The sequence below is a fragment of the Equus przewalskii genome, chromosome X, assembly GCF_037783145.1.
Source record: "Equus przewalskii isolate Varuska chromosome X, EquPr2, whole genome shotgun sequence".
Taxonomy (NCBI): domain Eukaryota; kingdom Metazoa; phylum Chordata; class Mammalia; order Perissodactyla; family Equidae; genus Equus; species Equus przewalskii.
Window position 1 is genome coordinate 34,000,772 of NC_091863.1, and position 21,747 is coordinate 34,022,518.

At 42.1% G+C, this 21,747-nt stretch overlaps 1 protein-coding gene across 3 annotated transcripts; it reads left to right on the forward strand.

The window, feature by feature from the left end:
- Positions 1-4,119: 4,119 nt before the first annotated feature.
- Positions 4,120-20,233, forward strand: DDX3X (DEAD-box helicase 3 X-linked). 3 transcript variants are annotated; one of them, XR_011535858.1, is made up of 18 exons: positions 4,131-5,104; positions 8,052-8,109; positions 9,616-9,663; positions 11,519-11,651; positions 12,619-12,777; positions 12,861-12,960; positions 13,390-13,525; positions 14,459-14,544; positions 14,743-14,841; positions 14,947-15,107; positions 15,532-15,676; positions 15,758-15,902; positions 16,100-16,281; positions 16,369-16,486; positions 16,770-16,923; positions 17,248-17,384; positions 17,587-19,944; positions 20,020-20,233. XR_011535858.1 is itself a non-coding variant. In XM_070604002.1 (17 exons), the coding sequence occupies exons 1-17, from the start codon at positions 5,060-5,062 to the stop codon at positions 17,664-17,666; spliced, it is 1,989 nt and encodes a 662-aa protein (XP_070460103.1). In that variant the 5' UTR covers positions 4,120-5,059; the 3' UTR covers positions 17,667-20,233. The 3 variants fall into 3 exon arrangements, 2 of the variants coding, with proteins under 2 accessions (XP_070460103.1, XP_070460104.1); XM_070604002.1 differs by having other exon boundaries at positions 4,120-5,104; positions 17,245-17,384; positions 17,587-20,233; XM_070604003.1 differs by having other exon boundaries at positions 17,587-20,233.
- The last annotated feature ends 1,514 nt before the right edge of the window (positions 20,234-21,747 follow it).

A 21,747-nucleotide genomic window follows, 5' to 3' on the forward strand; every position in this document is an offset into this window, starting at 1 on the left:
GTTTCGCTCGTTCGGATCCTGGGCGCGGACATGGCACTGCTCGTCAGGCCATGCTGAGGTGGCGTCCCGCATAGCACAACCAGAGACACTCACAACTAGAATATACAACTATGTACTGGGGGGCTTTGGGGAGAAAAAGAGGGAATAAACAAAGATTGGCAGCAGATGTTAGCTCAGGGCCAATCTTTAAAAAAAAGAAAGAAAAGGTTTAACAAACTTTAAAAATGATTCAACTTAGTAGCCACCAAGGTTGGTAGGACAACGACAGCAATAACCACTAAGGAGGAAGGGGTAGGGGAAAGGGTGAATTCGTTTTACAAGGCACAGAGTACGCAATTCCAACCCAGAACTGCTAGTCGGCCCTACCTGTGAGGTCATGGCCCGGCTTCAAGCACTACTCACCTGAGAGGGACATTGCTCAAAATGCCCCTACTGCCTAAGGTGCAGCGTGGAATCTTGAAGGCCTGTGGCCCTCTTCACCGTGTTTCCGAGACTCCTCGGCTTCTCTCCCAGGGCGAGGCAGCCTCCTTCCCCGTTGCCTCCGGCGCAGAGCCTCTACCGCAGGCTTCCCTCTTACTAACGCCTTGTACTGCCCCATCACTTCGCTCAAACGAAGGCAGAGGCACACTGGATTTTTCTGTTTGAAAATATTTTTAGCAATGTTAGTGGTCGAGAAGATGTCCTCCGATACAATTTTGTTGTTTGTCTTGCCATCTTTGTGGGAGGAAAGCGGCTTGCACGCCAGATCTGCTATTTGGGAGCATAATAATTGCCTCAAATATTCCTGGTTTTGTATGTACCAGCTCTCACCCTTGGAGAATAGGGGTGTGCAGCAGTATCCTAGGTTCTAGGACTCCCCTTTTCCTTGTAGAACTTTTATCAGCCTTCACAGGAACGTTTTCCTAATTACCAGAAGTTACCTGGCATTGGAAACGAATCTGCAGTATGTGAAGCCCCCAACAAACAGAAACCCAAACAGGCGATTACACTTTAAAACATAAAAAGAGACTCCGTAGGCAACTGCTTTTACCTCCGCACCTAGAATGATCCTTCCGATGACCAGGGAGTTCCTCCCTCCTTGAACTTCAGTCCCTAGCCACACTGAAGGGAAATACCGGCCAGCTTGCACCCAGGAGGACTTTCCCCTGGACCTTGCCGAGAAACTACTGGCAATCATGAAGTTCATTAAAGGCCCTGAGGTTTCTATCTCTTGGAATCCCTTTTACTACTGCTTTTCTTCGAGCTGCAGAATAGTCTAATTATCTTTCTACAAGGTTTTAGGTTACTTGGGCACATTATTAATTTGCATCACGATAGTGTAATTTCAGTCTATCTCAGTCTCAGAGAATGGTGATGAAATTTGCTTTAAGCCATCTGTGCACGCAAGATAATGGATCTAGACCCTTAACATGCCCCACATTACAACGTATTCACCCAGCATCAAACATCTATCGGGCATCCATGTGCCATACCTTGTGCAGTCCTGGGGTGTGACAAGTTCCCTCTGCTCTGTGGGCTCACACATAGCTGCCGTACAGCACGGTGAGCGTTAGAGTGGAGACTTGAACAGTGAGTGTGCTCTGGGAGCCCAGCGCCACAGCAACGCATTCTGCCGGGCGAGCCAAGACAATGGGGAAACAGACACGCGGCTATGTACATGTATCCACCGTGTGCTAAGATCTTACTCCTTGCAAAGCACTTTCATGCCACGAGCCCTTGAATCCCAATCACCTTTTGAGGCAGAAACTATTTTTTGTGTGTGAGTGTGTGTGAGGAAGATTGTCGCTGAGCTAACATCTGCGCCAATCTTCCTCCACGGTGTGGCTTGAGGAGCGGTGCTAAGTCCGCTCCCGGGGGTCGGGCCTGCGAATCCCGGGCCACCAAATCAGAGAGCGCGCAAACAGAACCACTACGCCACAGGGCCAGCCCGGGAGAATCCATTTTTATTCTAACTTTATAGACAAGGAACCTGAGGCACTGAGAAGCCAAGTAAGTTGCCCCCAGTCACACAGCTTGTAGCAGTAGCGCAAGGATCTGAACTACCAGTTCAAGGGTCTGCAGTTCCTAGGCTCTTCTCGGCTTAGGTGCCTCCGGGGATGGGGATGGCGTGGGGACCAGGCGGGGTGGGGGTGGGCGGTCGTGCAAACAGCGAATTTGCTTCAACATGGGCGATCAACTTAACAATGCCTGGGAATGTAAGAAAGTGAGCATGCAAAAAAAGTTTCCCTGATTTCAGCTTTTCCTAACCCTTTTTAGGTCACTTCAAATAAAATTTGCAAATGACTGCCATGTGGAGAAGATATGTAAATGACTGCTTAATGGAAAAGTCTTTTGGAATGCTGTGAAAGTTGGCTCATTTAGCTACCTCAAGTACGCACAACATTCTTTTTCAGAGTGAATGTGTTTGAAGACAAAGCTTTGTATGTTTCCCTGCTTCCTTTCAATTTGATATTCCAATTATAACATATTAACGAAACACCCTGGTGGTTTGAACTGAGTGTGCCTAAGAGCAGGGGTTAATTGAAAATAGGAAACTGCTGTATATTTTAATTCTTTTAGGTACTCCCATGGCGGTACCTTGTACACCGCTCTACTCTGAAGTAAAATAAAGCCCAGAATGAGGGTAGTCAGTACATCCATTGTTGCTATACGCAGTTAGAACTGTCAGAACGCACAGCTTTTGAATTTGTTTACTGTGGTCGATACGAAAAGGAAACTGAAGCAAAAGCACACGTCACCGATGAGAATCCAGGCATCTCAGGGCTCAAAGGGACCCTGATGATCCTTAAGCTTAATGATTCTCAGGGCGGCATTGTGGAAATCTGTGTTTTTGGTTGTCCCTCTCAGTGACTGGCAAGGTTCAGTCCCCTACAGCGGAGGATTGATCTGCTGGACACTCACATAAGTGAAAAACTAGTTCATCATGATATAAGCCTAGAACTAACAGTATTTTCCATATAAACAAAAGTATTTTTGCCCAGTTTCGATATACACTGAATTCTCTAGGAATGTAACTATTTTATCAATTGCAGGAAGATGGTACTGTTTTGTTTCAAACATTACCAAGAGTTCACCATTTTGGAAAATACGGTCACCAGTGGCAACGATGCTCACGGTACTTGAGTTGTGAAAACATACTTTTTCCGTTTGCATTTGTGACTGTGCCGGGCAGGTATCTATCATCAGTGTCGTTGTACGGGAGCATGCACATTAAAATGCATTGTTTTATTATAACCATTTTGCTTTTATTCGTTAGGTCATGTTCTGTGAAATTGTGCGTTGTTAGGTTTAGGTTATACGATCTGCGATTTGTGATTTCGTTATGGTTAAACGGGGGCGTTACTAAATAGTTGTTATGAAAAGGAATTGGGTCTTTTACCGGATTATGTAGTCCCGCCGACTCCTTTTATAGATGAGGAAATTGAAACCTAAAGCAGTTAAGCAACTTGCCCCAGGACACAAGTGTTATATTATCTCCCTATCTCGTTAGAATTTCAGTTTCGATTTTAAAAATCGGGAAGGGAGAGCAATTACGTGGTAAATTATGTGATGAGAACGAGCTATTTCAATTTTGGCAGAAGATCCTTTGGGGGACGGTGGAAAACCCTGCGTATTATTTAACGCTGTCAGGCTGAGGGTCAGAAGAGAGGGGGAAAAGTGTTTATTAGAACCAAGTGAGTGCGGCCGCTCGCTTAGAGCCACGGCTCCGCTAATCAACACATTGTCTTCTATTTAAGGGCCTGTGGCACTGAAGCTGGGAATAGAGGTGGCTTGCTTAAGAGGGGGCCACGAGAAGGGCTCCTCCGACGGCAGAAATTCATTTCCTCCTATTCCCCATCCACCGCAGTGGCCTGAGGGTCACCCCGACCCCAGGCCAGTAATGTCATAGCACTTCCTTCGGCAGCCCAAGATTGCGCCCAGCCACAAACACCCCCGACTCCCTAGAAGAGCCAGGGTCCCCTAGCTTTGGGGGAGGCAGCACCGCGTGGAGACCACTGGGCACTCAGTGTGGGGAAACTAGGGACCTAATGCAGGCGTAGTTGCGGCAGAAGGCCGGGTCCCGGGAGGGTGCGCAACCGCCGGCTCAAGTTCTGCGCGTGATTGTCTCATTGTTTCCTCACCGCGGGGACGGGGGCGCGCGAGCAGGAGCGCGCTCACGTGGGGGGGTGGGACAAGAGGGGCTCTTGCGTTCCCAGGCGGCGCCCCCGCTGCCTAGGCAACCGCGCTGTAAAGCGTCCCACAGCCAGCTCGCGTCCACTTCCCCCCTCTCCCCACCCCGGTCACCCGCCCGCCCTCCTTCCTCCTCCTCTTCCCCCTCTCCCCCATCCTCCCCCCACTTCCGAACACTCTATTCAAGCCACAGTTTCCTGCTCCACAAAATGGCCACCGCGGTCGACACCTGCGGTCACGTGACTCGCGGTCCTCTCGGTTTGGGGCTCCTTTTGGCCTAACTCCGATTTCGAAGAGGCAGCCCGCGGAAGAGCGAGGGCTGATTAGTTCAAAGAAATCTCACGACATCTCCCCGGCGGCTGAGAAAAAAGAAGAGAGAGAGCGCGCGCTCGAAAGGAAGGAGCAGCGAAAACTAGGGGTATAGGGGAAGAAAGGGGAAGGAGGCCCAGATTAAATTTTAAGGCCTCCTGGCTGGGGGGAAAGCGGGGAACGACGAGTTCTCGCGAGATCTCGAGAACTCCAAGACAGGCTAGGGAACAGCAGAGAACAAGGGAAGTGAAGCGCAAGCAAACTAGGACAGCGTTTGGTGCTCTGAACTCCGAGGCGAGACCATGAGCCAGGGACGGGACTGCCTGGGAAATCCCGCGAGGTTAGGGCTAAACGAGCGCGCAGTAGCTAGGCAGAAGTCGCAGCGGCGGGAGGAGTGCGGGTGTGAGAGGGCGGGCGCACGTTTTACGTGCTGACGTAGCAGTCTTTCGAGTGGGTATATTAGACCCGTGGCCGCGCCGAGCGCTCCAGAGCCGCAGTTCTCCCGTGAGAGGGCCTTCGCGGTGAATCCAGCACACTCGCTCAGCAGCGGAAGACTCCGAGTTCTCGGTACTCTTCAGGGATGAGTCATGTGGCGGTGGAAAATGCGCTCGGGCTGGACCAGCAGGTGAGCGGCAAGGAGCTTCCTGAGGTGGCTCCTGCATGAATCCCTTCCCTGTCCTAACCTGGTTTATGGCGCAGCGCTAACGAGCACCCTTAGTTTCCATTTCCTGGGTACCTCGTGCTGGGGAGGGGCGACGCCCCGGGGCTATGGAGGGACGGGGAGGTGGCAGAAGTGCTGGTTGTGGCTCTCGCTCTGCCCGGGGCCCCGGCTTGGCCCGCGGTATTGTCCCCGGGCCGAGCACAATGGCGGCTTTTGTGTGTGCGTGCGCGGGCGGGCGGCGGGGGAGGGGGTGCGCGCGCTCTCGCGGAGACGCGCACGCGCGAGCCTGACTGATGGTGACCCACGGGTGGGGGTGGGGGGAACGCGGCGCGGCGGTGCGCGAATGGGGACTCGGTCTCGAGGGCTTTGGCCCTCGATGCGCGCGCGGCCCGGGTGCCCGTCCGGGAGCCCCGGCGGCGTGGTCGTGTGCGCGCGCGTGCGAGCGGGTGGTGGAACACGGCCCTGGAATGTGGGAGGGGGGCGGCGCAGGGGGTGGCCTTCGCTCGGGGTAATGGCGGCGGCCTCCTTTGTGTGGCGCTGGGTGGCTGCGCGGCGCAGCGGCCCGCTAGCGGGAGAGGCCGGACCAGCGGGCCCGGGCCGGCGAGGGCCTAGGAGGGAGGATGGAATGGGCATCGTGTTCCTCCCGGCCTTCCTTCCGCAGGCCTTTTCGCTCCGGCCCGGTTTCCGCAGCCCCGGCCCGGTGGCCAGCGAGGCCGCGTTTCCGGAGTGGAAAGTTTTGTGACGCAGGAGATTCGGGGAGGAGTGCGGGGGAGGGGAGGGAGTAATGGGCCGCTGCGTGCGCGGTGGCGTTGGGCTCCAGAGAAGAGAGTTGGACGCGGCGGGGAGACGTGGGGGGGCGGGGGGAGGAGGTTAGGGACCCGGAGCGGTCCTTTTCTCCTTACTTGCCCTAATTGTGTGGCGATTTAGCCGATGGCCAAGCGTTGTTTGGGGAGGTACCACGGATTGTATGTGTGTCCTTGTGTTAGTGACGTTTGAGCTAGGAACCGGCCAGAGAAATACGTGGAATGTGGCTTGGGTGAAAATAAACAGTTTTGCTGTTGACTTGTTGCTGCCTGTAGCGTAACATTTTGAAGAGGCTTCCGGATCTGTCGTCTTATCCGAAATTCCCTCTTCTAAGGGTTTGGGGGGAGAGGAGAGGAGGACGTGAGAACTGAGAGATGAGGGCCTCTGGGTGGCAGGAAGTCTGTGACCTTTTGCAACAGTGACACCACGCCTCAGATAAGCTCTTCAATGGATGTTTGGAGCCTTTAAGTAAACTTCTCCGTACCAGGAACTCCAGAATAATCCTGAAATGAAGTCTAGTGACACAGATTAAGTGAGAGTAGATTTTAATGTGGTCGTGTAATGTATTTTTAGGCGTTTAACTATCTGTTTCTTTGGAAGCGTTTTTTCCCACTAATGAATCGGTTACATTAAATCCTCCAAATTGCTGACACGTCATATTTTGAATGGGTCACATAGAAAATCTGATATTAAGAGCACAGACTGTCCCCAGTTTTAACATTTTTCGTATAGATGGTGCCGTTTTTAAGATTCTAGGCTGGAATGAACCTTGAAATGTGTAGTCGATGTAATTCGGAAAAAAATGTGGAGTCGTTAGAATTAAGCAGGAAGCAAATTCACACCACTGAGAAAATCGAGACAACGTAATCCTAATAGTTTACAGTAGCGTTTAAAGTTGCTTTTTAGTTCATGTTGCCAAGTGTAAAATTAATAACAAAACTAGTAACAAGTGCAGGAAGTTTTTGTTCGTATTGTGCTTTAAAGTATCGGTCTGTTGGGATAACTAGTGCAGAGAGAAAGCATGGCAGCCTTTTTGCTAATAGAAATTCTGGAAACGGGGTGCTTAAAAGTCTTAACGTACTCATTTTCTTTCTTTGTTTCTTTTTTTTTTTTAAGATTTTGTATCTTCCACTTTTCAGTGACTCCATTGATGACGCTTGCAATTTGACGGCATCGTCTTTTAACAGACAACTTATGTTAGGGTATAGCATATCACCTTTGCAGACAGGTAGCAACAGTACTGTGAGACTTTGGCTTTTGTGGCTTTTAAAATATTTGTTTGGGCTCGTGTGGTTTTTTCCCTCTTATTGCTTGTAGGTAGTTTCTTGTTAGTCGTTACAGAATTCGGCGAAGATACGCCTTTTTGTAGAATGTTGAGGCTTTGAGCTACCGGTGTAAGGGGATATGTAGAAATAAAGGTGAAAGGCAGTAAAATGCCCTACTCCTTAAGAGCATTGAATGCCATTCGTGTCCAAAGTCTCTTGAAATTACCTCGATCCTGAAAACGGGAGAGAAAATAAGTACCTACTTCACAGGTTGTGCTTGATAGTGCTTAGTAAATGGTAGATATATTGTTGTTAGTGCTACCCTAATTAAAAATACTTGTACAATATTTAGGGGTAAAAGAACTAAGAAATGGTCAATTAAAATTTTGTTTTGACATCTTTTCAGGTGTGCTTTGTAGGTTTAAAATGATTGCAAGTAGAAAGTTGGTGGTATTGGAAACATTTGTCAAATATGGTTGGAGCTAGAATGAATCATTTGACATTATAAGATAATTTAATTTCTTGAGCTTTTACTATGGAAAATGTTGCAGGGAAAATTCATTTTCACTGAGCCACTTAAATTTGGACTTGGTTTCCACTGGCTAGCACCAGCATCTTGGTCTACTGCCTTCTGCAGTATATACAGTAGGGCTATTTTGCATTTGCTTAGAACTTCATAGTCTTCAATGCACATTCTTAGTCACATTCTCATTAAGAGTTTCACATCAGCCCCGCGAGGCCAGGGCAGCCAGCTAGTGCTAGTGAAGGCTAGCAGCAGGCCTAGTTTTCTTTCAGCGTGATATTTCAGCACACAGGCTGCTAACCGTTTAATTCTCTTCTAGTTTGCTGGCCTAGACCTGAACTCTTCAGATAATCAGAGTGGAGGAAGTACAGCCAGCAGTAAGTAAAACATTTTATGGATTTGTTGCATATTAGAGCTTTAATATCAATATTTTGTTGGACTTAAAGTTTAAGAATTTCCCCTTTAATTTTTACTGTGTGAAGAATTATGTAGGCAGTGTTATGTAGTACTTAGTGACCACTCTAAAGTGTTGTGACTTTTTGGTAATAAAAGGGGCTAGTTTTCTTGAGTAAAAACAGTCACTAAAAAGAACCTTATGTCACACACAAACTATATTTTAGAAGAGTTTGATTATGTCCATTATGAATCCTGAGCCCCGTTTGGAGGTGCTGGGGATGTGTGTATCCCTGTTAGAGTGAATCTTTCAGAATTAAGCTCAGTAAAAGGAACATTCACTTTCATCAGCTTACAGCTGCCTTTTCCTGGGAAGAACATGGGAAACAAGGCTATACTGAATCTTGGGCTGGTTAGGATTTTAAGTGCTGAATCGTATCATTGTTTTGAAAAGAAGGTAGATAGAAAAGTTTTATTTCATTTTAACTTTTTTCAGAGGTTTTTTTTGAGACTCATTAGAGCTTAGTTTTAAGGTGTGGGGGATCTTGATGGTTTATTATTTGGCAATAGACCTTCCTCAGCTCGGGTCTCTTCCTACCTATTAACAGTTGAAAAGAAATGGGTATGGGCTGTAGGGTCTTCTGAAAGCGTTGTTTCTTCAACCACTGTGTGTTACTTAGCAAAGCACGTGTCCTCATTGTTCGGGAAGAAGGGTCTCACTGGGCACAAAGTTACTTGGTTTCTGTGTTAAATTTCATCATATTTGCCATGCTAAGAATCTTTTAAGAATTGATCATCCTATAGGAATCTTTCGTATTTAATTCACCCCAGAAGTGAGAAAGAAAAGTTAAAAGCAAGTGGACTTCGCTTTAACTGGTGGATATACATTAGTTGCTTTTGCTTCTCCTCCATTGTCTAGGCTATATTCTTGCCTGCATACACAACAACAGTTGAGTCTCCTTAAAGTCAGCAAGCCCCTAGTTAAAACTCCAGTTCCTTAAAATCATTTCCTCTCTGCAGCTTTTCCATAGATGTTGTATGTTTTGGAACTTAAAGAAACAAAAAAGCCTCTTAGTGGCCAATTGCATGATTTATTACATAGTAGTCTTTTAGGTTTTTATAGTTATACTCATGTTGTAACTGTTCGTTCTCTGGAATCGTAACAGGCCTTTAAAAAAATTGTGTTAAATTAACCACTAGTGGCAAGTTAAACGTATGTATTTGTGGATTATCAGTTGTTAGGTTCCAAGTTAAATTTTTGTTTGCCAAACTTGTCCTCCCCCCCTTTTCAGGTTCTCTTATAAAGCAGTGACCCATTTAAAAGAAAAGTGTGTTTTCCCCCCTTTCAGTTTCTAAGTAAGTAGTCAAACTGGAAGGCTAGAGATTAAAAAATCGTTTTTTCCAGGACCATTTTTTTTAATAGCACAAATTTTGGTAAGAAATTTTAACTTGAAGGTTTTTGGCATTTACTTTTATATTATTTCTTTTAGAAGGGCGTTATATTCCTCCTCACTTAAGGAACAGAGAAGCTACTAAAGGTAAGTCCTTTGAGTAATTTGTAGGCCTAATTCTTGTTGTGTTTAAAAGTTGGAGCCTAGGGAAAATGCACCTTGGGGAGTCTGTAAACATTTTGCTCTCCTCTGCTTCTGTCAGAACTGGTTTAAGTATTAGGATTTAATCCCTTTAGAAAAACTCATCTGATGTCACCCAGTTTAGAATTCTGCATTTCTTCTGTCAGACTCTGCTGGGACCAGGGGCGTGCTTTTGTACAACTTCACTATCCTTGTACTTACTCTGTGTTTGTAGTCATTCACAGCATGATTTCAATTTGAAAAAGGTGAGTGGGCGCCCTACTATGTAAGCCAGACTGCATGGTGATAACAGCCCCGTTATTTCTGTCCTGCAGAGCTGCCAAAACAAAGATAGGGTTATTGCAGGGTAGTTAACAGGTTACAGCATTGAGCACACTCCCAGTAAGTTGGGAGTGATTCTCTGCTTTCATCTCCCTGCCTTAACTGCCTCATTTGAAAGGTTTTGTTTAAAATGTATCACAATTTTTTTTTTTTTTTTTGGTCTTTTCCCTTTTAGTTTGTAATGTAGTGATAGAAAACTAGTAGATGTTTCAAATTATGAGACAACTGTTTGGGAGCTGAATATTCCGTAAAATAGGTGATCTGGGATTTGGAGGAAAAGGGAAGGTCAGGAATACTATTTAAAGGTCAAGAAGAGGGAAGATGCTGGCATGAAGGCAGCAGAATTGGAAGTGTGGCGAAGGAGAGAGTCCGCAGGAGCACATGGTTTGCTGTCATTCCTCTCTGTTAAATTAGCTTCACTGTCACTGGCAGTACGTGGATATAAAATCTGCATTGTTTCTATCAGCTCACTTAGTTACTATATCATTCTTTTCAGTTACTGCAGTTTGTCTTTATCACCATGAGTGTTCTCATGATTCCTTAGAATGTACTAGCTGGAATTGACCCCCATGTATATTTAGTGCTTTTTCCTTTTGTTGCAGGGACAGGAATCACAGGGAGAGGCAGTATGGATCAGAGGTTTTAGAGCTGAAAGACGTCTTAGAAATCTTACTCAGCTCTTTATTGCCAGCTAAGGCTGTTGATCACCTGGCTGGCTAATATTTAGGGGCATAAGACAGAAGGGGAGTAACTTAAATTAACTCCAACATTTCTGTCTGTCTAATAAGTGTCCTTCAAGCTAGTTAAACCCTCTACCTGATGGGCTAATTTACATCTTGGTCATCCTCTTCTGCTGAATGTTTATGGGTAGGAACCTATCCACACTAAGAGTGCATAGGGATGAGGATTTTCCTTTTTTTCTAGATATTCCTGATCTCATCTGACAGTACGTATTTCATGTGAACAGAGCACCAGTGTTCTTACCCTTTTTGCTGTTGAAACTGAAAAATACTGTATTAAAGCAAGTAATTTGTCACTCTTAAGAATGTTTTAAATGAATATCGCCTCTAAGAAATATTGAAATGATGATAACTGTTTCCTAGTGAACTCATTCACACCTAAAAAAGTGAATGGAAATAAAACTATGATGAGGGTCATATAACAAGAACCATAATTATTGTGTTATGGGCAAAGTTATTGACCTTTTAGAAGTGGTATTCATTCAGAATATTGTTAGACTGTCAGATTGCTTGGTTTTAGTGGAGAGAATTAAAGGTATAAAAATACCTTGTGTACTGATATAAACTAGCTCTAAACATTCTCTAATAGTGCCATGATGGAAATACTTCCATTACCCCTCCAGTCCATAGAGAGAAGATAAAAGTGAGTGGAGGGCTTCAAATTCAGAAACGCAGGAGTGATGTTAAGATATTGTCAATTTCTAATACAATAAAATGGGTTTGTGCTTTTTTTATTGAAGGATTCTACGATAAAGACAGTTCAGGTTGGAGTTCTAGTAAGGATAAGGATGCGTACAGCAGTTTTGGATCTCGTAGTGATTCAAGAGGGAAGTCTAGTTTCTTCAGTGATCGTGGAAGTGGATCAAGGGGAAGGTAAGTGATTTCTTATCCTCTTAGGTGTGTGTACAATATAGCAATTTATGAATGGTCTTTAATTTGTTAAGTCCTCATCCTTGTACTCTGATCATTAAACTTGGTAATTTTTTTCCCTTAATGGACCGCCTATTTCAGTGTTAAGCATTATGTCTGTTTAATCATTTTCTTAGCTGTAAGAGGTCTTTACTAAATTGAACTTGTTATATGGAAATTAGATGAGGATAAGAATGTCCCTTTTGGCTTAATGAAATCGATTATTTTTATATTTCTCTAGATTTATATATTCTATTTAAAAGAGTAGTTTATCTAGTGAATGGCCTAATTTGGTTGAGATTTTTCTGGGTATTCTATATGACAATTTTTAAACGCCTTATATTTTTGATTACACAAGTGTGGTGAACTGACCTCATGCGCCTAATAGCTGTGGTTAGTCCTGTGTGTCCTGATTTTTCGCAAACAGGCCTAAAACTCTAAAAACATCTTAATTCAGGTAAGGATTATTTTCTACCTTTTATCCAAAGTCTGTCACACAGGTGAATTGTCCTTTAAATGATATCCTAGTATAACTGGGACAATTGATATTTGGTGTGCTATTTTCTCCTTTTCCCTACCACTAAATATATTTGGATGAAAACTTTAAATACAGGGTGTAAGTTATCTGCTGATTTCAAATATATTAGACTTGATTCTTTTGGCATGTATGAGGCCTGTGTAGGCTGTATAATTGTATAGAAATAAAGGATGCTGTTTTAGGAAATAAAGTTATATAAATGATATATACCATCTGGTTAATTAGAGGGCCTTATTTGTCAAGTAAGAGAAAGCCAGAACTGGACTGTTGACATCCTCGAAGTTAGCCATAATGAATAATTCAACTTCTCTCCAGGTACAGTTTTTAGAGTAGTGGTAGGAATCTGATAATGGTCAAATGATAGGATTCTGATTAATTGGGTGTGCTGTGCAGGTTTGATGATCGTGGACGGAGTGACTATGACGGCATTGGCAGCCGTGGTGACAGAAGTGGCTTTGGCAAATATGAACGTGGTGGAAATAGTCGCTGGTGTGACAAATCAGATGAAGATGATTGGTCAAAACCACTCCCACCAAGTGAACGCTTGGAACAGTAAGTTTTTCAAATGTTTGTTAATTGTGATGAAGCCTTATTAGCTAGTATAAGAAGTAAACGTAACAATATTCTGATTTTAGGGAACTCTTTTCTGGAGGCAACACTGGGATTAACTTTGAGAAGTATGATGACATTCCGGTTGAGGCAACAGGCAACAACTGTCCTCCCCACATTGAAAGTGTAAGCATTTTTGCTTGATCTTTTAAGACATAGGGAAAGTGAAGATGTTTACACAGCATGTGAATACGAGGTGGGATTCCTAAAGGTACATATAGACCATGCCTACTCTATTTTAACAATTGTTTAAAGTTACTTTAAAAACCCACCTCATTGATTTGTGGGAAAGGAGAGATTGAGTTCAGTGTCCTCATTATTAATAATTCAAAATAGAAAATGGGTTAAACATAGGAGGAACCTAAAACTTCTTATATGCAGATTACGCCTAGGGGGTTGGTTTTTCTCAAAATACAACACAATTTTTACTTAAAGCAACTGTAAACTAAAGTACAAATTGGCTCTTAGTTGTTTTTTTCTGTTATTGTGTTAGTATTAAACAAAAATGGCTCCAGATAGCATTTCTAACTATTTAACACTTGAATTTCTTGACAGTTCAGTGATGTTGAGATGGGAGAAATTATTATGGGAAACATTGAGCTTACTCGTTATACTCGCCCAACTCCAGTGCAAAAGCATGCTATTCCTATTATCAAAGAGAAAAGAGACTTGATGGCTTGTGCCCAAACAGGTAAGCTCACTTGATAAAAGTAAAAAATTGTCAAGAACATCTTAACTGGGCTTGTTCTCATAAAATTTGTGTAAGTGTCACGGGGAAGCTTGAGTCCTGTATGCGGCCTGACTGGTATACTTTGATAGAGGGAAGGAGTAGCTGGGTGCTGTCTCTTGTCGTAGACCTTTGGATCCTGTGCTACTTCTGGTGTTTCCTTAGGGCATCTTGGAGTAGCCTATAGAAAGCCATTAAGCTGATACCGCTGCACCAGGGCTAGATGATTGTGATTGCAGGGTTGGGAATGTTGGTGCCATAATATCCTTGTATCTGGTGTAAGAAGGATGAGATTAGGGAATAGCCTGTGATCCAAAGGAATGTAGTCAAGGGAAAGGTGCCTCCTGCGTAAAGTAGCACCTCCCATCTTTCAGAAATGGGCGTAGTTATAGCCTCTGAATTGGATACAAGCTTCACTATATCTGAGGTTGACCAGGGGGAACGAGGATGGCAGAATTACCTCCATTGTAAATACATAGCATGTGAATCATTTGGTACCTTTTCTTCCCTATGGAAGAGTGAGAGTGTCATCCTTTATACACTATCAGTATATACAGAACCTATAAGGAAGTGTTAGACATTGAAACTGACAAAACTTTTGAGGCACAATTCCTGCTCTTTTTATAAAAACAAAATGCAAACAAATGAATACTGCGTTGTTACTGATCAGAGTTTGGTATACCTTTTTTTGTAAAGGAACAAAGTAAACATTTTTGGTGTTTGTGGGCCACGTGGTCTCTTGCAACTCCTCAGCTCTGCTATTGTAGTGTGAAGGCAGCCATAGACAGTATTATTGGATATGGCTATATTCCATTAGAGCTTTATTTACAAAGATAAATGGACTGGGCCTAAGTAGATTTTTCTGTGGTTGAGTAAATATGCTTTCTCTTAAAACAGGGTCTGGAAAAACTGCAGCATTTCTCTTGCCCATCTTGAGTCAGATTTATTCAGATGGTCCAGGCGAGGCTTTGAGGGCCATGAAGGTAAATATTTCTTTAAAAAGTGGGAAATTATTGTAGAGCTTTGTAGGTAGTTGAGAGAGCTGTCTGAATGACAGTAAGACTTCAGTCTATTTAATGAAAAAGTTTTCAAGTATAATCTGTAAATTACAGGAGGGAATTATGTTGTAATGAACCTTTGAAAAGCAACGTTAAGAGTTTAACTTATAAATTATTTCTTAGGAAAATGGAAGGTATGGGCGCCGCAAACAATACCCAATCTCCTTGGTATTAGCACCAACTAGAGAACTGGCAGTACAGATCTATGAGGAAGCCAGGAAAGTAAGTATGCATTTTAGTGATGATTGTCTTTTTGATTCTAATGAAATATTTTATGACCTTGTGAAAATCTTCACCTTGAAGTTGATACAGCTTGTCTGCTTATAGTTTTCATACCGATCTAGAGTTCGTCCTTGCGTGGTTTATGGTGGTGCTGATATCGGTCAGCAAATTCGAGACTTAGAACGTGGATGCCACCTGCTAGTAGCCACACCAGGACGTCTAGTGGATATGATGGAGAGGGGAAAGATTGGATTAGACTTCTGCAAGTATGTTCATTTTTAAGTGTTTGAAATGCAACATCAAGTTTTTAAATTAGTAGCCATTAGTTTTATGGTACTTATTAGCATTGTTTAAATTTTAAGATTGAGAAGTGATTTATTTTAGTCTTCTAACTTTTACAAAAAGTTTTCTCATTGTAATTTTAATGTTGAAAAATCAGTGACATTTTAGTAGAGGCTGAGAATGCACAGACTGTGGGACAGAGTCAAGTAGTAAGAGCTGATTTGGCTGTGTGATCTTGGCTGATTTATCTAGTGGGAAAATCATGCACTGTCTCATTTATGAGGGTCAAATCCTGTGGTGTGAAGAGTTTAACTACCTGAATGACTATGTAATTGTACTTACTAGATAACAGCTGTGCTAAAACTATCTTTTCTTCTCAAATTCTAAACTGAATTTTTTTCACGGCAGATACTTGGTGTTAGATGAAGCTGATCGGATGTTGGATATGGGGTTTGAACCTCAGATACGTAGAATAGTTGAACAAGATACTATGCCACCAAAGGGAGTTCGCCACACTATGATGTTTAGTGCTACTTTCCCTAAGGAAATACAGGTATTGTTTGATGCTGCAAATTTAATTCACTTAGGAATTTGTTGATGTCAGTAGATAATTAAACAATTTGTTTTCGTTTAGATGCTTGCTCGTGATTTCTTGGATGAATACATCTTTTTGGCCGTAGGAAGAGTTGGCTCTACCTCTGAGAATATCACACAGAAAGTAGTTTGGGTGGAAGAGTCAGACAAACGGTCATTTCTGCTTGACCTTCTAAATGCAACAGGTAAAATGACAAATAACTTGAGCATCACTCTGGTCTGGTGGCTTAGGTAATGAGAATTCATTTGGATCACCTTTATTGCTTTCCCTCCCCATTCAAAACACTGTTAAAACAAGTCTATTTAATTGCCTCTATTTGCATGTTTACTAAGTGCAAAGAGAACTAAGTCACTTTAAAACCTTGTAATTTTTCAAATTCAGGCAAGGATTCACTGACCTTAGTGTTTGTGGAGACCAAAAAGGGTGCAGATTCTCTGGAGGATTTCTTATACCATGAAGGATATGCTTGTACCAGTATCCATGGAGACCGATCTCAGAGAGACAGAGAGGAGGCCCTTCACCAATTCCGCTCAGGAAAAAGCCCAATTCTAGTGGCTACAGCAGTATGTATAATATAATCTTGTTTTTAAGTTCAGCATGTTCAACTCTTGGCTTTTACTGGGCCATGTATAACGAAAGTTATTTTCCAGGTAGCAGCAAGAGGACTGGACATTTCAAATGTGAAACATGTTATCAATTTTGACTTACCAAGTGATATTGAAGAATATGTACATCGCATTGGCCGTACAGGACGTGTAGGAAACCTTGGTAAGGGTTTGGTTACTTGCTGGTCTGGTGGTTTTTGTTTTTCAGTGTGATGCATGCAGCAAAGAATTTTTCAGGATCTTAAATATAAGAACTCCGATTTCCAAGGAATGCAGTTAAAATATAGCTTAGCAATAGAAGTGACAGAAAAGTAAGGTTTTGTTCACAGAACTTCGAGTTGGTTAATTAGCAAATTGTAATCTTTGTTTTTAGTATTCTACATAGGAAAGTAAGAATACTTGGCTGCTTTATAGAAGACCTTATGTACTTTTTGGAACTATTCTAGGTCTTGCCACCTCATTCTTTAATGAGAGGAACATAAATATTACCAAGGATTTGTTGGATCTTCTTGTTGAAGCTAAGCAAGAAGTGCCATCTTGGTTAGAAAACATGGCTTATGAACACCACTACAAGGGTAGCAGTCGTGGACGATCTAAGAGGTGAGGTACAGATGGTATATAATGAGGGTGATGGGTGCTATGTCCAAGGTTAACTTTTCAGGTATTAGTTTAACAAGCTGAGTTTTTTTAGGCTGCCTAGATCCTTTGGGTAAGGGGTGTTATTAGAAAGGGTGATGCTAAGTTAGTGTCAGCCTTTCACAGCTAAGGCCTTTAAAGTCACTGTTAGGGAAAATAGGACTGGATGGGGAATTGTTTGTATTGAAAAATGAGAAGTTGATCATTGGGAAGTATTAATAAGAATTGGGTTATTTAGCGAACTGTTTATCTTCATGTGAACCAACACGCATTTTATCCTCACAGCAGTAGATTCAGCGGAGGATTTGGTGCCAGAGACTATCGACAAAGTAGTGGTGCCAGCAGTTCCAGCTTCAGCAGCAGCCGCGCAAGCAGCAGCCGCAGTGGTGGAGGTGGCCATGGCAGCAGCAGAGGATTTGGTGGAGGTAATGTTAATTTTTAACCTCTTATCTTTGGCAAGGGTTTTTTGCTTTGAGTTGGTATTTTTTTCAAAGCATAAGTAAATGCATCGGGGAGGTTTGGCCGTATAGCTTGGTTTTTGTAATTTTATGTCAGAGTACTTAAAGATTGTATTTAACCAAAGGGCGACTTAATTAATTTCTCTCTCTCTTTTTAATCTCTCGTTAGGTGGCTATGGAGGCTTTTACAACAGCGATGGATATGGAGGAAATTATAACTCCCAGGGGGTTGACTGGTGGGGTAACTGAACCTGCTTTGCAGTAGGTCACCCTGCCAAACAAGCTAATATGGAAACCACATGTAACTTAGCCAGACTATACCTTGTGTAGCTTCAAGAACTCGCAGTACATTACCAGCTGTGATTCTCCACTGAAATTTTTTTTTTAAGGGAGCTCAAGGTCACACGAAGAGATGAGAGGAACAATCAGCAGCCCTGTTCGGAAGGTGGTTTGAAGACTTCATTGCTGTAGTTTGGATTAACTCCCCTCCCGCCGGCCCCCATCCCAAACTGCATTTCTAATTTTGTGACTGAGGATCATTTGTTTGTTAATGTACTGTGCCTTTAACTTTAGACAACTTTTTATTTTGATGTCCTGTTGGCTCAGTAATGCTCAAGATATCAATTGTTTTGACAAAATAAATTTACTGAACTTGGGCTAAAATCAAACCTTGGCACACAGGTGTGATACAACTTAACAGGAATCATCGATTCATCCATAAATATTATAAGGAAAAAACTTATGCGGTAGCCTGCATTAGGGCTTTTTGATACTTGCAGATCGGGGGAAAACAAACAACAAACGTCTTGAAGCATATCAATGGAATTAGTTTCTAATGTGGCAAACTGTATTAAGTTAAAGTTCTGATTTGCTCACTCTATCCTGGATAGGTATATTTAGAACCTGATAGTCTTTAAACAAGCCATTCCAGTCATGATGAGGTGATGTATGAATACATGCATACATTCAAAGCACTGTTTTCAAAGTTAATGCAAGTAAATACAGCAATTCCTCTTTCAATGTTTAGGCAGATCATAATTATGAGCTAGCCAAATGTGGGCATACTACAGGGAAAGTTTAAAGGTCTGATAACTTGAAATAGGTTTTTAGGAGAATTCATCTACTTAGACTTTTTAAATGCCTGCCATAAATGAAATTGAAATGGTAGAATGGCTGACCACAGCAATGACCAGCCCTCATCGGGGCCCTGGATGATTTTTGGTCTAATAACGCATGCTAGTGTTGATGTTTTTTGGTCAAGAGGGTATGAACAGGAAGAATTAATGCAGCAGGCTTTCTTTTAAATGCCGATTCACATTACTCTGTTCAAGCTGCGTTGAGATGTTAAACTGGCTTACTATAGACTTTGTAAAATGGCTCCAGAAGAGTAACAAACTGAAATCTTTGAGATCACACAGGTTGGAAATATGTACATAACTGCACAAGGTGTCAATTCTGCTATACAGTGCAGTTTTAGTCAGTTTTAGTTGCATAGGTTTCCATTGTATTTATAGTCTGTTTATGCTAAATCTGGCCAAAGATGAGCATTGTCCACCACTAAAATGCCTCTGCCACTTTGAATTCTGTGCTAATTTTGTGGCCAGAATGCGGTGATCAAAACGCTCAATCTTTTTACAGTGGCATAGGAAGATGGCAAAAATTTCCTAAAGTGCAATAGATTTTCAAGTGTATTGTGCCTTGTTCTAAAACTTTTATTAAGTAGGTGCACTTGACAGTATTGAGGTCATTTGTTATGGTGCTATTTCAATTAGTCTAGGTTTAGGCCCTTGTACATTTTGCCCATAACTTTTTACAAAGTACTTCTTTTATTGCACATTCAGAGAATTTTATATATATGTCTTGTGTGCGTGTCCTTAAACTTCCAATCTTATTTTGTCTCTTGGAGATTGTTGAACGCAGCTTGTCTAGGAAGGGGATGGGACTAGATTCTAAAATTTATTTGGGACCATGGGAATGATAGTTGGGAAGAAAACTATTTGCACACGACAGATTTCTAGATACTTTTTGCTGCTAGTTTTATGTAATATTTATTGAACATTTTGACAAATATTTATTTTTGTAAGCCTAAAAGTGATTCTTTGAAAGTTTAAAGAAACTTGACCAAAAGACAGTACAAAAACACTGGCACTTGAATGTTGAATGTCACCGTATGCGTGAAATTATATATTTCGGGGTAGTGTGAGCTTTTAATGTTAAGTCATATTAAACTCTTAAGTCAAATTAAGCAGACCCGGCATTGGCAGTGTAGCCATAACTTTCTGATGTTAGTAAAAACAAAATTGGCGACTTTAAATTAAATCATGCCAAGGTTTTGATACACTTGTCTTAAGATATTAATGAAACACTTCAAAACACTGATATGAAGTGTCCAGATTCTCAGATGTTTGTTGCGTGAGTTTTGTTTAGTTGTGTGTATTTTTTTTTTCAGTGAATGTCTGGCACATTGCAATCCTCAAACATGTGGTTATCTTTGTTGTATTGGCATAATCAGTGACTTGTACATTCAGTGATAGCATTTGAGCAAGTTTTATCAGCAAGCAATATTTTCAGTTAATAATTAAGGTTTCAAAAATCACATAAGAATGGATTTAAACTTGCTGAATGTAAAGATTGAACCTCAAGTCACTGTAGCTTTAGTAATTGCTTATTGTATTAGTTTAGATGCTAGCACTGCATGTGCTGTGCATATTCTGATTTTATTAAAATAAAAAGTTGAACTGCACAGTCTCCTTTGTTGTTGTCAATTGTGGTTTATTATTAGAGGTGAAAATAAAGTTGTGCTCTTGCCTGAAAAATTGTAATGTGTATTTTTTTTTTTGGTTGGTGTCAGGTGCTAATTTTGAGATGCCTCTTGAAGACAAAATTGTTCTGGTTCCATAAGTATTTGTAATAAAGGATGAAGATGTTAGTTTGGAATACACTGATGAAAGGATTTTTGTAATAGATGGGAATCTAAAAGGTGTCCTTATTGATGTACAGCATGTATAACAAATTGGTTGTACTTTAAGCCCTTTAACAGGTGGGAATCTGTTTTGAACAGTGGCAGAATGAATTGGGTAAAAGTCAAATGTATTGGTAATCCAACAAGTGATGGTAAGCATTTAGGGAGCAGAACTTACTTAGGGGGGCCATTCCCGTGGCCGAGTGTTTAAAGTTCCGCATGCTCTCCTTGGGCAGCCCAGGTTGGTGGGTTCGGATCCTGGGCACAGATCTTCATCAAGCCATGCTGTGGCAGCGACCCACATACAAAGTAGAGGAAGATGGGCACAGATGTTAGCTCAGGGCTAGTCTTCCTCAAGCAGAAAAAAAATTGGTGATGGATGTGAGCTCAGAGCAAATATTCCTGAGTGAAAAAAGTATTTGGGGTCAAGATGATGAGAGATGGCATGGGCACTCCCTCTCCATACCTTCAGTTTTATTTGCTGACACCACACATTGCTGCTGGCAGCTGCTACCAATTAACAGGAGACGGTATGAGAGCAATAGCTGAACAGATAAGAACTAATAGGAAATTAAGTTGAACCATATGAAACGACGGCTCTGGGGTCAAAAATGGTCGAATGTTGGCAATTGGGTAGAGTTCTACCTAATGAAAGTATGCATGTTCAGCTTTTGTTTCACTTTGAGTCCTAGGTTTGCAGTATGATTAAGAAAAATTTCTGCATTGTAAAGAAACACTTGGTTCCGGACAGTTAGTTTCAGAGTTAGTCATGATCTCAAAGCAGCAAGCCAAAGTGTTTAGGGCAGGATTCTGAAGCAAAGATGCTGTATTGATTGTGGAGATAAGGAGGAAGGTAGTTGAGCCTGTTTAGTCAAGATAAGGGGAAAAGAGGTGATGGTAGAATAGACTGAAGGTCAATGGCTGAAGGTGGTTCAGAAAGATTGAAATTTGATTCTAAGGATGGTTCAAGGTCCCTTTTATGTAAATGATGAGAAATGTGAACGAACACCTGAGATAGCCGGTGGGGGTGGGGGCTGCCTAAATTCTCAATTGAGATGATTTCTAGTCCAGCATAATTAAGATTATGATATCCTAAATTTATTTACAATATTTCTGTAGTTAAATGATATAGTTAAATACATACTTAAATGCTGTTGTCACTCTCCCCCACTGTTAAAGTGTTTCCTGGCTTCATTTTTCCCATCTCAGCTGAATTTCAACACTAGATAACTTTTTTCGAAAATGACATAGCATGTTTGAAACTGTCCAGCGTCTTTATACTCAATATGAATTTTTTGTCTATTTGGGGTGGCTTTTTATCTTGTCGTATACTCTTAAGTGACCTGGTTGCATGGTCACAGGCTTGCT